At 51.1% G+C, this 15874-nt stretch overlaps 2 protein-coding genes across 2 annotated transcripts; one reads left to right on the forward strand and one right to left on the reverse strand.

The window, feature by feature from the left end:
• Positions 1-193: 193 nt before the first annotated feature.
• On the reverse strand, positions 194-1655 carry BDW74DRAFT_88997 (putative adenosine deaminase). The gene is made up of 4 exons (XM_073734003.1): positions 1439-1655; positions 1236-1378; positions 465-1140; positions 194-418 (listed from the first exon to the last, which is right to left on the reverse strand). Exons 1-4 carry the CDS (start codon positions 1493-1495, stop codon positions 227-229), a joined length of 1068 nt encoding a protein of 355 aa, XP_073579671.1. The 5' UTR covers positions 1496-1655; the 3' UTR covers positions 194-226.
• A 10162-nt stretch (positions 1656-11817) lies between these two features.
• BDW74DRAFT_89075 (putative 1-phosphatidylinositol-4,5-bisphosphate phosphodiesterase Plc1) lies at positions 11818-15609 on the forward strand. The gene has a single exon (XM_073734004.1). The coding sequence runs from the start codon at positions 12147-12149 to the stop codon at positions 15570-15572; it is 3426 nt and encodes a 1141-aa protein (XP_073579672.1). The 5' UTR covers positions 11818-12146; the 3' UTR covers positions 15573-15609.
• The last annotated feature ends 265 nt before the right edge of the window (positions 15610-15874 follow it).

The raw sequence follows: 15874 nt of genomic DNA on the forward strand, positions 1-15874 counted from the left end.
AAACTGGTCGGGCATGTCTCCTTACTGGAAGTGGACGTCGGAGCTGTACCGCGCTGGAATGGTGAAGAGGTATGGTAACCTGGCGGCCGTGAACCGGGAGTTTATGCCTGTTGGAGTGGTGGAAACCCTGAAAGAGGGCAAATTCCGCTGGCAAGGTTGATCCGCTTGTACGATAATGTTATGAGTCACGAAGTCATGATAGAAAAATCTTAGCTCAGAGAAATGATTATTGGTCATAATGGGATTCGAATTCATCCAGTAGACTCCATAGACGCTGCTTCTCCTCATCTCCTCCGAAAATTGCATCAACGGCTTTGCGAGAGATGCTGAGGATAGATTTTCGATTTAGTTGAAAGTGTTCCGCGGCCAATAGGTACTCATTCGAGACCGGGCTGCAGAAGAAACCAACGTCGTCCGTCTATTCAGTCAGCTGAGAGGAACACAACGATTAGGGGAGAACTCACGCAAAGAGCGACTGGGCATTCCTCGTGCCTCCAGTATCCGAAATGATGGTCAAGAAAACCCCCTTCAAACATCTTCGCATGCACATTACATGACATACACAGCTCCAACCCAAGCTTCCTGCGCGCGATCTCTCGTTTGATGTCATCCGGAACATGAATAACGTGGCCTAGGCGATCCGGATTGAATGAAAGCATAGTCTCCAACTCCTCGCGAAGCCCCACGGATTGTACTTCAGCGAAGTGTACTGTCAAGCCGAGACCATGCTCCTTGGCTTTGACGAAGGCATCTCGACACAGAGAGATGTCACCCTTTGTTGGGTTCCCGCAAACGTCGACTCCAATAACTCCACGCTCTCGGTTGGCAATAGCCAGATCGATTATCTCATGTGCATGTGTCGAATCTTCGATGATTTGACCGCGGTCCATGCCAAGGATAAGGTATATTGATACCTTTTTGGCATTCCGGGATTTGAATGTAGCGATTGTATCGAGGACAATAGAGAGATACTGGTCACGGGTAAAAGCAGAGCCCGGTGACGGGCGGGGAATGGTGCGAAGCTCAAGATAGCGGACGCCGTCGTCAAGGAATGCCTGGAGCACAGAGGTTGTGGCATATGCGACGCTCTCGAGGTCGTTGACCAGGTGGTAAATGGACAGGTTGAATACTTGGAAGAACCTTTGCTTTGGTCAGTTTTCTTAATTCCCTGGAATATATGCCATTGTCTTAAATCGCAACTCAAGTCCTATACTACTTCTCAAGAGAAAACCTACGTGTTCAGAGAAAAGTCCACTTTCCCGGGGGGCATTACCACCCACGGGTCCTCTACGTCGAAGGTTGGATCGCGAGCTTTTTTCTGGAGCCATATCTCGTGGAGGCACTGGCGGCTGATGCTACCGCTAAGGTGGGCATGCAGCTGGCGATTCGAGGTCAGAATGACTTCACTCCCAACCTTCAGGTCGGGGTATGAACTTACCTCGATCTTCGGGAGACATCTCGTAAACTTGGGATCCACTGGTTTCAATAAATCCATCCTAGCGGGTCGTTGATCCAGATTTCGACCCCAAAGCACAGCAGGGGCAGGTGGAAAGAGGAGATGATGGGGGTACTGACGTGACTTGTAAGGACGGGAGGGTGGGGTGAGTTGGAGTTGGAATCGATGTTGAAACAATTGTTTGATCACGGGGAAGGAGATGCAGGTGCAGCTTCCCGCCTTCCAGAATCAACGACTCTGCCCAGAACAGGGCATCAGATTCCTTGCTCTAAAATAGTACTGTAATACGATGGCATGTTGCTATAGGCACGGAGTATCCTATTAACGATCGACATGTACTCTATCAATCTCCAGAACCCGATTGTTTGGGATTATCCCCCACAATTTACCTGAAATGACTTGCATATCAGACTCGTTTCAGCCCCAGCGGATCATGCCATCTCGCCCTTGAAGAATGCCCTTGTGCCGCGTTACTGCTGCCGGTTATCTCGGCGTGTTTCATCAGCCGAAACCTTAACAAGCTGCATGCCACTTCGGGAATATGCTTTGTCCCGAGGTATCCATTCTCCTTTCAAAGAGGCTGCCACTGTTTAGCAAAGTATACAACGGTCGGCGGTTAGCCCATTTGCTGCTTTAACATAGCAGGGTTTGGTTTTAAGTGGGCAGTACTATTTGGGCCACCATTCTCGCCATCAATAGTGCACGCAATGTCTTCTGCACAGCCTCTGACATGGTCAAGCCAGCCATACCGGGCTCCGCGACTCGAGTTCCAGCAATTGCAAGATCTGGTCTGTGCAATGCCGTTTGGTACTTCATAAGCACAATGGTTGAATCGTCTAAGTCAGTCCCCAAGGCATGGTTGCATGAAACACAACCGTTGGAGCCTTGGAGCATCATGGTAGCAGCAAGACGAGGATGTTATGGACCACGTTGAAGAGCTCAAAGTCATCCTTCACAACCGCACTATGGAGTTGAATAGGCCTGGGATCACGGGGCGATCTTTCTGCGACGCGTTAGCACGCTCAAGATGTATCGTACTGCTGTAAACCTGGTCCGTCTGTTCAAGACAAGCGGCATCGATTGCAGATGGCAGTATGTTCTGGGTCTTCAAAAGGCATGGAATTGGTCTTGGTCGCCGCTGACGTGGTCCGGGTAGTGATCTTCAGGACCAATCTGGAGTCTGTCACAGAGAAACGGGAGAACCAAAGGATCCATGTAGTGGGCCATGAGTGATCGTAAACGGTCCGCGCGGACCGGCGAAGGCATGTGCCTGACCTAGCTAGGATACTTCTCCAACGAGATCAGCAGGCTTGAGACATTTCCAAGCATTATACCTCTACCCATTCTTGTAAGATCAACCCGTGTCGTTGTCTCAGCGGCACATCCGAGCCCTGTCGAAGGCTAGCGTTTACGGATGATCTTCTCAGCAACTGGCAGGCAATGTTGGCTTGCTCGGCGGGTTTCGAGTAATGACGCACCTCTAGGGTGGAAGATCGGATTCCAGACGGATTGTGAGGGAGTCGGCGGAATTTCGTGAGTCATCGCATATAGGCTATAATGGCTGCAAGGCAGTTGTAAAGGGTTGTAGAAAAGGCGGTTGGAACTCGGATTGAGTAGATGTCGCATCGCTTAGGGTATGCCCCTGGAGTAGGAAGCGGTCGATCGCTTTTGGCAAACTGCGATAGGGAGTATTACCACCTCGAGCCCTTGCTGAGGTGAGTACTTGATAGTAGGGGTTTCACTCACCTTCGCTAGGGTGCTAGCTAGGCACATGTGTCTCAGCAGCAGCCCGCTCCGCATGAGGTAGTATTTCCGTTCAACGGGAGCACTGCCATTGAAGGATTAATCGAGAGCCACATGCGGTGTACATGCGCCTCAATCATGGCCGAATAATTGGTGGACCGCTATCGATATTTTCTAATCATAAGAGTTTTGCAACGTAGCAACAGCACAGCTAGGGTTAATGTTGGGCGAGCCGCGGTCGCGTCCGATCTCTCCGCTGGTGGAGCGCCAAAGCCCTCAGCCTCCAGGGCTGAGTGCAGCTGTGCGCTGCAAAGCGGAGACTGTCCCACAAGACCAATATCGACGGTATCGAAGACTGGAAGGATGTTACTACGGCATCTCGCGTCCCGAAGGGTCGAACGTCTGTTGGCGGTTACTCAGAGTGACACATGCACGTTGACGCTGACAAGGCGCTGGGCGCCGTGCCGTTGCACAACTGCCTCTCCGCACCGCGCCTCCGCGCCTCAGAAGTCAGGTAAGTTGCTGCCTGGCTGCCAGCGCATTAGGTCAATTAAGGTGCATCTTGTGAACTTTCTCGAAGGATTCGAGAAGCAACTCTGGCCGGGACAAGACCCAGTCGGGTGATTGGCCGACTGGCTCCATAATTTGCTATATTTAGTTCGACCTCAGATCCAGGAAACAACCCTTAGTTGTGGATTCCGTGACCCGAGCACCTAGCAAAGACACGATGTTTCAAGAGCTCTCTAACAGTCTGAGGGCCGTGAGATGTGGAATTGGGTAAGGATGATAAATACCTCGCGTTTTTGTAATACTTCTTACCAGCGCAATGCGCAAGTTCCAGTATCGTACTTGTCGTACAGGAAGAGAAAACTCAAGTGACCCGGGTATTGAGCTACTGAAGTACTCATGTTGAAAGAACCTATTTTTCCCTCATCCTAGCCGCTTGCCTAGCTGCACGAGAGGGCGGCCAGCTTAGGGATCCCCACGGTCGTTCTCGAAAAGCGTCTGAGTTCTGTACCGAACTCTCATGGCCCATTGGCAGTCGTAGAATCATCCAGTCGATCCAGGTGTTTCTCTCGCCAGTAATCGCTCATGAGAGACCAAGTAAGCCGGCAGCAAGAGGCTCAGCAGTATGCGACAAACCCAAAAGGTGAGGGCAAAGGCCATGCCACGCATTGTATCACAACGCGACCAAACCGTAACCAGAAATCCGGCGCGATCATGACAGCTGTGACCTGAGCCTTGCAGCCCCAGGTGTGACAGAGCCGCTCAGCCGTAGGTAGCTCAGTCGTTAGGTCATGTAATGACATCGACATCGCACGAAATCCCCAGGATACGAGCACAGTCTCGCGCCAAAGAACCGCCGGCAGCGACTTACAAAACGGATTGATGATCATGATTGGGTAACGTTGCTGTTCCAAGCCTTGCGTTCTTCGTAATCATTGATGATTTCTGCGAGCTGCCGTCAGCTCGACGACTACCTAGCGCCGGCACGGCTTTCAAGGAGCGTCGGCCACGCATCGAACCTGCTAGCAGGGCCGTTTCCGGAATGTCGAAGTGAAGGATTGAGGTAGCTGAGATGGATAAAGAAGGAAAGGAAAGAATGAATTCGTTCTAGTGGAAACGGCGAGGGAATGATTAGCGGTCCGCCGGTCACGCGGCTGAGAAAAAAAAGCAACTGTCAACTGCAAGCCACAGCCTCGACCAGCCAGACTATCGGTCTGTGGAGTTCGTACAATGTACTACGAGCAAGCCTTATCACGCCTTTGACCACATGGTTAGGTGGATATCAATAGCTTGAGTAGTAAGGTATTTGGAATTTTCTCAGCATGAGACGAGAGGAACCGGTGACTGCCGCACTCGATAGCCTATATTGCATGCCTCACTTAGCACTCCGTGATTTGATTCGTTATCTTAGCTTTGTGGCACAGAGGAATAGGTCTGTACCCAAATCGGGCAAATGCATTAGGAAGGGCTGCGGCATTATTAGCCTGGCGGCTCTTTGCAGTTCGCACAAGACTGATCAGATGAGAATATTGACCAATGAGATGACTAGCTCCAAAAGGCAGAGCCGCCGTCCTATCCTGTGTATCATTTGCTCTTCGTTGTCATTGTTGACGCTAGAGATAGACGATTGCGGGCATATCCTATTTTTGATCATTGCGCTTGAGCAAGGAGATGGGACGAGTATTGGTGACGGGTTTTGTATTTGATCCTCCATTACACCCAAGCGGCATTGATATTAATGATAATGGGCCGCGGCGATACGGAGTACTGCGCTCGAAAAGCCATAAAATCCGCAGCAGGATCGAACTAGAGGCCATAGAAGGTACAGGGAAAGCGAGCCGCATACAGCACAGGACGAGGTAAAGAAAGCGCCCTTCACGAAGTACGCTTGACCAGTATTGCCGATAAGGCGGTTCGGGATGACCTCGAGTCAAGAACGAAGGATGTAGTTGTAATCATGACGGGGATCCTGGTCCAAGAGGCGCAACGGTTCCGTCCAGTTGGGAACGACTGCTCCAAAGCCTGGCGTATTGCGTGATAAGGCTGTAAGGAACAGGTGGCTGTACCGTCAGTACCGCGTTACTGAAATAACGGGACGGCTGTAACTCGGATGATCAGCCTTGTAATACGCTAATGCAATCAATCAACGTGGTAATTTATTAACCGCTATGGCGGGAAACTTATCGGGCCTCTCCTTATCCCTCCTTTTCCTCCTTTTCAACGGGGCCACCATTCTCCGTGGTGGGGAAGAGTTGCGTGCTGATTCCACCTCGAGTCCATGATGTCACCTGCTAATTGACGATTAAGTGAGTCCGTATTCGGTTTCGCTTGCACTCGCGGACGAACACAATGCGAGAAATGAATAAAGAGCTGGTCTTGTGGTGAAGAATTGAAGTGATTGGAGATTTTCTGATCAGCCGCCTTCCAGGGGTAGGTGAGGGGAAATCCATAGTATAAACCCACTTCATACGGAGTAGCAACATCAGATATTCTTCAGAGGATCTTGTCGCTTGATCGAGATAGAAGGGCGCATCTTGTGAATCAATGTTGGGAAACCGGAGACTTGTCAAGCTTGTTTTCTGATGTTGAATGTGGGTGAGATCAGGATGGCACAGCGGGGGCTGGACGTGCCACAGGAATTGATCGCAGCTAGGAAGTGCTCGGATGCGAGATCCCAGCAACAGAAGAGAGCGCTGGAACAAGGCTTGGAGTTGAAACTTGGAAGCTGTCAAGAGTGGATTACCGTTTGCGAGCATCCCCCACGAGGCACGGATTAAGCCAATAAAAATATGCACATCAGCATCCCACATCGGCGGCTGATTGGCGGCCATCGTGACTATCCCTTTGGTTGTCCCAGGCCCAGGGTTGGAGTTGCTCGGGGCTCGCTACGGGCTGCGTTTGCCCAGGTGCACCCAAGGCGCAGATAGCACCTCTCACCGCCAGCCAGCAACGGCAGAATATGCTCTTGGAAGGGAAGAAAGTATGGAACGATGGCTGTAGACTCTAGTTGAGCCAATCTTGATAGCCGCTGCTAGTACCGATCTTACGTCGCTACCACTGCCGGGTTATCTTCGCAGCAGAAAGACAGGCCAGTGCCAAAGGTGCCGGGATTGCCGGCGCGATCAAGTGGATCATGGTCACACTCAGTCATAGGCTCCAAACCATGGCTCAGGGAACCTGTCAAATGGAGATGCAAGCACACATCGAGAACTGCGAGATGTCATGAGAGAACTGAGCCCTGGTGCTCGTGGGAGGAGATTACATTGGCTTGCCCGTCTACCTGCAAGGATTATCGTGATGCGTTGTCAGCAGCAGGACCGCTTATCGGAACCAGCGTTTTGATTCTGACTGGCCCATGTCCGATTCTACTCTGACAGAATATGACTCTACGTCGCAGTCTCGCAGAGAACGGGACAAGAAACTTGGTATCATCATAATGTCGATGCCTGGCTAGAGTGGAAACAGCGGGAAAGCTGTCAAGCACGCAAGAGGTCGCAGAATAATCGATGTTTGTCCGGTCGGCCGCTCCTTCTACACAGTGCGGCTTTACCTGCCTCTGTTATTGTTTCTTTGAGAGGGGTAACTCCTCAACTTTGATGCTTCGCCATTAAATCACGAGATAACCGGCCACTGAGAATTCATGTTAGGTAGAAAACACCGTTCTATTGCGCCTCTTAGCGCCAGTTGTCGAGATTCTTGGAGACCCGACCATGCTGGTCAAAGTAGTCCGTATGATAGAGTGATGTCCTTGCGTCATCTGAGCGAACGTCAACAGGCACATCAGGATCATGCATCAATTCGATCAGCATGCACTGGGGATTACATGGTCCCGCCACAGCCGCGATGTCAACCACGACACCTCGTGTCCAGATATCTGCATTTGAGGCAGGATGATTGCAACAGGACGGCCCGCGCTAGTTATCAGCGCGCCATCTGATTACGAAACCCATAAGGGATCTTGGTGTCGATAGACGGGATAATCGCACGGTCGTCAACTGATATTCTAGATAGGCGGCCAACGACACCAAAACGGGCCTAAACATCACACAAGCCGTGGCTGCCAGGCTGATTAGCGATAATCATCTGCGCTCCCCGTTGGGACTGACTATGGTCCTGAGCAACGGGGCAAGGGGCCGGTGGAAATGCGGGAGAAGGTTCGACAACGTCAAGATGCCGGGGTATGTTGTCCTGCGCAGTCATTACTCGCAGGGTGGAGCGGTCCTGGCACGGAAATGCAAGCAGCAACAGGGATGCGGCGTACATATCTTGCTCCGTGGTTGTTCAAAGGAAGGCCCGCTTGACTTTGGTCACTATCAACCGCGTGCTCCTTGCTTTCCTACTGCCTATTGACAGCTTAGACTGGCGCAATACATTCGTAGGCTGAGCGTTTGCATGCTGCCTACTGTCTGCTCAAATGACACCTCAAGGATATCTCGTGTGACTGTCCAGTCCTCACAGCCCCAGAAGTGGACGCTCTGCCTGGATTCAAACTCCGTGCATTTTCTAGCGCCGCTGTCATAATTAAAGCTCAGATACGTGCCAGGGCTGAAGCGTCTAGCGCCAAGCTTGAGCCATGGGCCAGCCTAGACGGTAGGGCAGAGGGAAACCGGTCTGTAAGATTGCGCCGTCGCCTACTATTTGTCTCCAAGATTTGATCGGGAGTCGGCCTCGGAAGTCGTCATCTTGACGGCGGGAGCATCGTTTCCGCAGCCTCCTTGACCGCTCCTCTGGTTGAAGCTCCCATGGCACTCAAGGGCAGACCAAATCACCCATGAATGCATTAGATAGACTATTGGACTTGGGCCGACGCGAATAGTGTCATGTGTGAGGTGATAAGAAATTATTGAGGAAAATCGACCCGCGATTTGCCAAATAGTGTTCGGATCAGAGTTTCAGGTTCCTTACCGCCCCGTTGTTGTCAATTGCCATGGAGATCGTGGCTCCGTTTCTCGCTGTCCGTCTGGTCGGCCGCTCCGCGAGTCCGCGCGCACCGCCTCAGCTGCTGCGAATCACTGCCACAGCAGGGTACTGCCACAATCCTGAAACAATACGCTGACCGTCTTGCTGGAAACCTTCTCCACTCAACGTTGTCGTCACTCTTGTAAGGCTGTTGTAAGAAAATCGTACTCAAGACTCCAACCATCACCCATGGAAAGGGCTTTCCGGAAGTGCCGGTTATCGTATACGGATCGTAGCCTTTGTTTTCATCTCGCTTTGTGCTCTAGCAAGAATCTCTTGCGGGTGACTTCGACAAGCCCAGTAATATTTTCCGACTGGGCCAATTGACCGCTAGAGACTGCGGATATGGAGAACGGTAACCGCCGTTTTTGATCGCCGAACTCCCCTTTTGCCCGACAGTTTTGTTCTCCTGGCGCTTTCAGAAAGCGTAGAGCCAATAGTTGAGGGAGTGCGTGAGGGGCTATCTCTTGCTCTGCCCTGAATGGTCTACATCTGGAGCCAACCGTCGACAAGACTGCATCTGTCAGGTGACGTACTTCCAAGGATCTGTTGGACATCACCCTGGATCCATGCCACCTCCGGCAATTGGATGTGATTGACAAAATGTCTTGCACTGGCACGCAGCGCCGAGGAAATAATAAGATCAAAAAGATGCGGTTTGGCGACTTGCCTTGCCCTATGAGAATGCCAGTCATCTTGCCATTAGATCACTGAATCAGACAATACAGCCTTCTGTAATCCGGTAAGACAGGCCCCATAAAAGAATCCACATAGTCAAACTAACCCCGGGAGAACCATCACGCTGGTGCGTAGAAATTTCTGTAACACTATTAATTTCTTGTCATTAAACCCCCGTCGTTATTGGTCGCAATGCGCATCCTGCATTCTTATGAGATGTAATGCATTCTCTCCTTCTTCAAAAGACCAAGACTCGCACCCGATAGTCCTCTGAGGGATTGTTATTGGAAGGAAACATATTTGGGTTTCGAGCTTCTGATTATGATGGACAAGAGATTTTCTGTGGGGAACCTTCCAATGTTCCTTTTGTCCCTTTGACTCAACCGTGTGGAGAAAGCTACTCAGGGATTCGGGGTGTGAAATGTAAATCTCCGTCAACAAGAGGTAAAAGCGGCAGACTATATCGTGCTTCCTAACGACATGAAACACATTCCAGTGTGCTGAACTAGAACAATCGCACGCAGTGAGGGATAGTCAGCCCTGTGCGGTTATACATGCTATATGACGACCATGGTGCCGAACTCGTTGCGATTGGCGTAGGGAGTCTCGACCAAAATGTTTGCTCTTTGGAAGAGTGGCAACGTCAACAATCTTTAGGCAGACTCGAATTGACCGTGGCCAGTCACGATAAACGGTGTGAATGAAACGGTAAGCAGGAAGAAAGGATGACTGCGTTCGAAGAGTATGATTAGTCCGTCCTGCTTGGGCCGCCAATTCTGACACGATAACTGTGCTGTTTCCAGCTAACAACCTTGTAAGACTTACAAGAGCACCCTGGGATGGTGACCCAGTTTAGCAATCAACTAGACCGCGATTCAATGGATGATTCATAAAGGCAGACTCCATACATGCCGACCTAGCATCCCTTTCTCAGCCTAATCATCGCGAAATACGGGGTATATAGGCGCCTTGCTCCCTTCGCTCTCCCTCGCCATCATATTTCTATCATTCCCATCCCTTCCCCAACCAACCTCGTTCTTACTCGGTACACAACAGAGAGACCCAGAGTAAGACTCAGCTCACGGCAATCGTTTCCGTCATTGCCCTCTTCTTTACCCTGCCATTGCTACCACCGAACAACCACCCCCAGGGTTTGAGATAGACTATATCACTGTCAACTAAGATCTCGTCCGCTCTGGAGTATATCCGGGAACAATATATATTATTATCCTGAATCTTCACGCTGCCGATTCTCTCTGCTTTTTGTTTTCGAAATCGAGAAGAGGATTTATTACCAGGGCGTGAACTGTTCCGTATACGCGTACGATACCGTCTCAGCCCGTTTTGAATACAGAAATCTAACGTCACCCGAGGCTCCACTCCAGCTTTCTTTCAATCGACTGAAACATCCATCCGTTTCTCGAAATAATTAAGCCTTCCAAAATCTTTCTCTGACTCTTCCTTCTCCTCCCCCAATCTGACGCGACATCGGCCAAGCAAGGACGCTCTGAGAGATTGTGACAGGGCCACTGGGGACCTTACTTATATCCTTGCCCGACTCCTCCGTTCCGAAACCCGAACCAGATTCAATTCAATAATCAACCTCTTTTTGACTCGCCGCAGCCTGAGCGAAGGACAACGCTGGCCCTGTCTTTCGTCGCATGATCTCTCTTGCTTACATACATCCCTGCGCATTTTGCTGCAGGTCCTTGTTCACGTAACTGCAGGAAATCAGAACACCCACAGATCGCCTAACCCGCACTAAACGCTTACAACGCTCACCACAATCTTCCTCGGTCCAATCTCCGATATCTAGCTTGTCCGCTTCCTTCCGCTTTGGACCACCTGCATCACTGCGCTGGCAGGCAATCCTGCATTGGCACTGCCCATCCCCCGTCGACACTTCACCCCATTGCCTGAGCTCATCCTTGGACGGCCCGCTTCTATTCTCGTGTCATTGCGCATACTCCTGCAGCCCATCCAACCAGAGGCGGCCTCGATTTCGCACTCCAATCGCTTGCATCGTGAGGGACACTTGCGGAGGGGCTCTGCTACCATCGAAGCACATGCGCAAGGCGGACACCACTTGACCTGCATATTACTTTGAATCACCATTAATTTCCTTGCTTTTCGTTTTCGAGCCATTCCACCCCCGGTGGGTTACTTCACTCCTTCGACGACGCAACCAGCAATTGGTCCGTCTCCGCACGTCTACCATACCTGCAGGATAACAGCTTTCCCCGCGCCCCAGGAAGACTAGCTACAGAGTTCATCAAGGGAGTTGAACAACGGCTAAGCTCAAACGAAGAAAGGCTGTGAGACATTTGTGGGAACCTTTGCGCCCCGCAATCGGTTGCGTAAGAAACAAAAAGGCGCGGAGATTGTGTCAGAGTATATCGGAGAGCGAGAAACGAACGACAGAAACTTCAGCTCAAGCCATTGTTACACAAATCCAAGCGCCCGTGTTGGTTGTTATCAGGAACTTGGATCCCATTCATCTGCGAGTGCTCTCCGGCAGGGCTCTCCGCATTGCATTCAAGGCAGGCCAAAATGCAGATATCAAAAACAGAGCATTACCGCTAAGGACGTGGCTTTTGCATCAATCCAGCCAAACACGTTCGATCTTTCGGCCCGTATTGCATATCAGCTATAGCCCTGCCCCAACACGGCCCCTCGGGTCCCGCCTCACTGTTTATTTCGTTTTTGCACGAGTCCAGGTGACTCAGAGCTCTAGCCCGACCCACGACAGGGCTCCAATCTTACGGTTGCAGCTGCTAAGGATTACCCCTAGTGAGTAGCCGCAATGACTTATGCAGCTATCTCATCATCCTCCGCCATACATGGCGACACCCAAACAAGTTTAAAACTTGCTGCCTCACGCCCCAGGCCGAAGCTACACCATGTTTTTACCTCACCATCACTACCTCCTGCTTTAACGCCTACCTACGCTTCCTATTATACATCTACTCCTACCTCTCTACCCCCCTCTTGCACCCCATCAAATGACTCCAGCCCTTCGGGCACCCCTTTCCTCAACGCAGTCGACTCCCTCCGGGGTCGAATCACGCCTCTTCCTCCTACCTCCGCGCCTTCTCTAGAGCTTGGGGAGAGCACTATGGCTATTCCTGCAACCCTGAATTCTTCTTCTTACCCAGGGGATACGATCATCCCGAACCCTAACAACAAAGGCCCGGGCTTGATGCGCCGGATCTCTAGAGGCGCTGCTAACAAACTCACGAGACGGAGAACATCGAACTCTCATAATGACAAGCGTGATCGCAGCTCAGGGCCTGTCATTATGCGCCGTCGCAGTGACAGCAAAACAGGAACGCAAAATGGCCGAGACAGCGCCCTCGAGTCTAGTTACGAAGAGGACAGCAACGATGCCCTCGATTCCTTCGGCGGCTGGGGTGGCTCGGAAGCATCCAGTGTGCCAAACGACAGTGTTCCAGCTATTCCTCGCAACACCCGCGTTGTCGCACCTACGCTTGATTCGGCTATTCAGTACGGAACGATTATGACCAAGATCACCAAGAAAAGTAGAAAGCAGGTGCGCTTTCTCCTTGACCTAGATGCCGGCAAGGTCTACTGGGACCCCTCGAACCCGGCTAAGAGATTTTATATCGACGACGTGAAGGAGATCCGTGTTGGTGCGGATGCGCGCAACTATCGAGAAGAGCATCAAGTTTCTCAGGATGCTGAGAGTCAGTGGTTTACGATTGTAATCGTGGAAGCTGAGCGATCCAAAGGCCGCCCATTCAAAACGATCCACCTCATTGCACCGAACGAACATATCCTCAAAGTTTGGACTACGACGTTGGAGTGTACTTCGCGATACCGGGTGGGACTTATGGCTGGCCTGGCTGGCTCGACTCATAATGAACCAGTTCTGAAGGCACATTGGCAGCGCGAAATGGCTAGGCTTTATCCGAATGGGGGAATGGAGACTCTAGATTTTGCAGCTGTCCAAAGTGTTTGTCAAAGTCTACACATTAATTGTTCGCAAAACATGTTGCGCGCTCACTTTTTGAAGGCAGATGCTGGAAAAACCGGGAAACTCAACTTTGCTGAGTTCAAAGACTTCGTCACACGTCTACGAGAGCGCAAGGATGTTCGGGAAATCTTCAAGAGCAACGCGGATGATTATCGTGAAGGGTTGACATTAGAGGAGTTCCTGGCCTTCCTCCGCGACGTGCAAAAGGAGGATGTCGACTCCGACGGCGCATACTGGATCTCGATCTTCGATAAAATTGTCCGAAAGTCGAAGGCGCGCTCTCAAAGTCTGAACGAAACTAGCTCTGACGATCAACCTCGTCGCATGAATCTTGATGCTTTCTCGTCCTTTCTTGCCTCTGCCTGTAACGGTGTTTATGCTTCTCGTCCTCCCCAGTCCAGATTCGACCGGCCACTTAATGAGTACTTCGTTTCCAGCTCACACAACACCTACCTTCTGGGCCGACAGGTCGCAGGATTGTCTAGCACAGAAGCATATATCACCGCGTTGACGCAAGGATGCCGTTGTATTGAGATTGATTGCTGGGACGGTGCAGATGGCCGACCCATCGTGTCTCATGGGAGGACCATGACTACTAGCGTGATGTTTGCCGACTGTATCAACGTCATCAACCGCTATGCCTTCTTTTCCAGCGAATTTCCTCTCATTATATCTCTTGAAGTGCACTGCAACCCTGAGCAGCAGCTGGTTATGGTCAAGATCATGAAGGATACTTTTGGCGATCAGCTCATCTTAGAGCCCATCCTTTCCAACTCGATCGTTCTTCCGTCGCCCGAAGACCTCAAGCGTCGTATCCTTATTAAGGTCAAGACTTGTGATGAGACTCCGGAACTTATACGCCAAGACCCAAAAACTTCTTTCCATGGTCGTAAGCGAAGCTCCAGCTCTCCTTTCATTCGCCCTTCGATGATCGACGGCCCTGCAATCGCGCCCCTTCCCTCTCTCTCAAACCCACCCACTATAGGCGCAGATGGTCCCGGTCCGTTCTTGGTACCTGAGCGGAGATCTTTTACTACTACTAGCATCAGCAGCGCCACAGAAGACAGTGACGGGGCTCTTGTCTCCGTCAGGAAAGAAAAGAGGAAGCGCCAAAAGAGCAAAATCACCAAGCCTCTATCTGATTTGGGCGTGTACACTCGCGGCTACAAATGGCATAGCTTCGTCTCTCCCGAGAGCCAAACATACAATCACATCTATTCCTTTGCCGAACGGTCTTTCGAAGGTATTTGTCGTGAACCCAACAACAAAGCACTCTTTGAGAAGCATAACACGAAACACCTCACGCGCGTATATCCGTCAGGCTTTCGTCTACGGTCGTCGAATTTCGATCCCCTGAAGTTCTGGCGACGCGGTGTCCAGATGGCTGCGCTCAACTGGCAAACCTATGATGTCGGTATGCAGATGAATCAGGCCATGTTTGCCGCAGGTAGTGACCGTACTGGTTACGTGCTCAAGCCAGAATCTCTTCGAGTTCAACCATCAGAGCAAGATACACGCGTCACTGAACGGAAACGTGTTCGGTTCTCTGTCGACGTTATTTCTGCCCAGCAGCTCCCCCGTCCTCAAAACACGTCGCTGGACGGGAATCTCAACCCTTACGTTGAGATTGAGATGTTCAGTGCGGATGACCGTGGCCAGAGCTTCGTTTTTGGTGAAGGTGGCATGAACGCTTCTGCCCGCAACGGCATGTCTGGGCTTGGCTTCCCACACCGTCGACGCACCAAGATCGAGCAGAGAAACGGCTATAGTCCGAACTTTAACGAAAGCTTCCGCCTATCCCTAGAGACGAAGTATCCCGACTTAGTCTTTGTTCGCTGGACTGTCTGGAGCTCGATCGATGGCCGAAGCGTGGGAAACAATAGCAGTGTTCAGCTAGCCACATTCACTGCTAAACTAACTAGCCTCTCTCAAGGGTATCGTTACCTACCCCTTTACGATGGCAGTGGTGATCAATACATCTTCTCAACATTGTTTTGCAAGATCTCAAAAGAAGAGCCAATTTCTGCTCGGGGTCTAAACGCCGACGACCTCCGAGCCGAGCGATTGGGTATTCTTCGCCAGATCGGTCAGACGGTCTTCAAGCGTACTTCGTCGACCGAGCGAGACAGGCTTGATCAGTCAGACAGGGGCTCAGAAACTCCAATAAGTCTGGACGGCAAAGAGATCTCTCCGGCCTTAACGCCAACCATCTCTACCACCTCAACCGCATCATAACCCATCATCTCCTCCATCACCATCTTCCTCAATGTGACGACCCACCACATTCCCATTTACTCTTTCTTTCTTTTCAATGTCTTATCCACCCATTTTTCTTTTCCTGGTGTTTACTTGTTCGGCGTTTGGGGAACCATGTCATCGGAACTTCCAAGGCACACTCTGTCTTGGCTGTATGAGTTAACCTTAGCTTTTGTCTTGGGGTGCCCGGCATTCTACTTTTAACGGGGTACATTGTGGCTTCGCGCACTGGAAACGCGAGCCAGAGGCGCACTTTGATGTCATTTTCATTGCCTTATATG

The sequence above is a fragment of the Aspergillus multicolor genome, assembly GCF_047715735.1.
Source record: "Aspergillus multicolor strain CBS 133.54 unplaced genomic scaffold BDW74scaffold_34, whole genome shotgun sequence".
In the NCBI taxonomy this organism is placed as follows: Eukaryota; Fungi; Ascomycota; class Eurotiomycetes; order Eurotiales; family Aspergillaceae; genus Aspergillus; species Aspergillus multicolor.

Excerpts from the sequence above, each read along its gene's own strand:
- BDW74DRAFT_88997 (XM_073734003.1), bottom strand. The coding sequence starts at position 1,495 with ATGGATTTATTGAAACCAGTGGATCCCAAGTTTACGAGATGTCTCCCG. Across the intron at positions 1,141-1,235 it reads GTGGACTTTTCTCTGAACAC|GTTCTTCCAAGTATTCAACC; the intron begins GTAGGTTTTCTC and ends ACCAAAGCAAAG. Across the intron at positions 419-464 it reads AATGCCCAGTCGCTCTTTGC|ACGGACGACGTTGGTTTCTT; the intron begins GTGAGTTCTCCC and ends CTGACTGAATAG.
- BDW74DRAFT_89075 (XM_073734004.1), top strand. The coding sequence starts at position 12,147 with ATGACTTATGCAGCTATCTCATCATCCTCCGCCATACATGGCGACACC.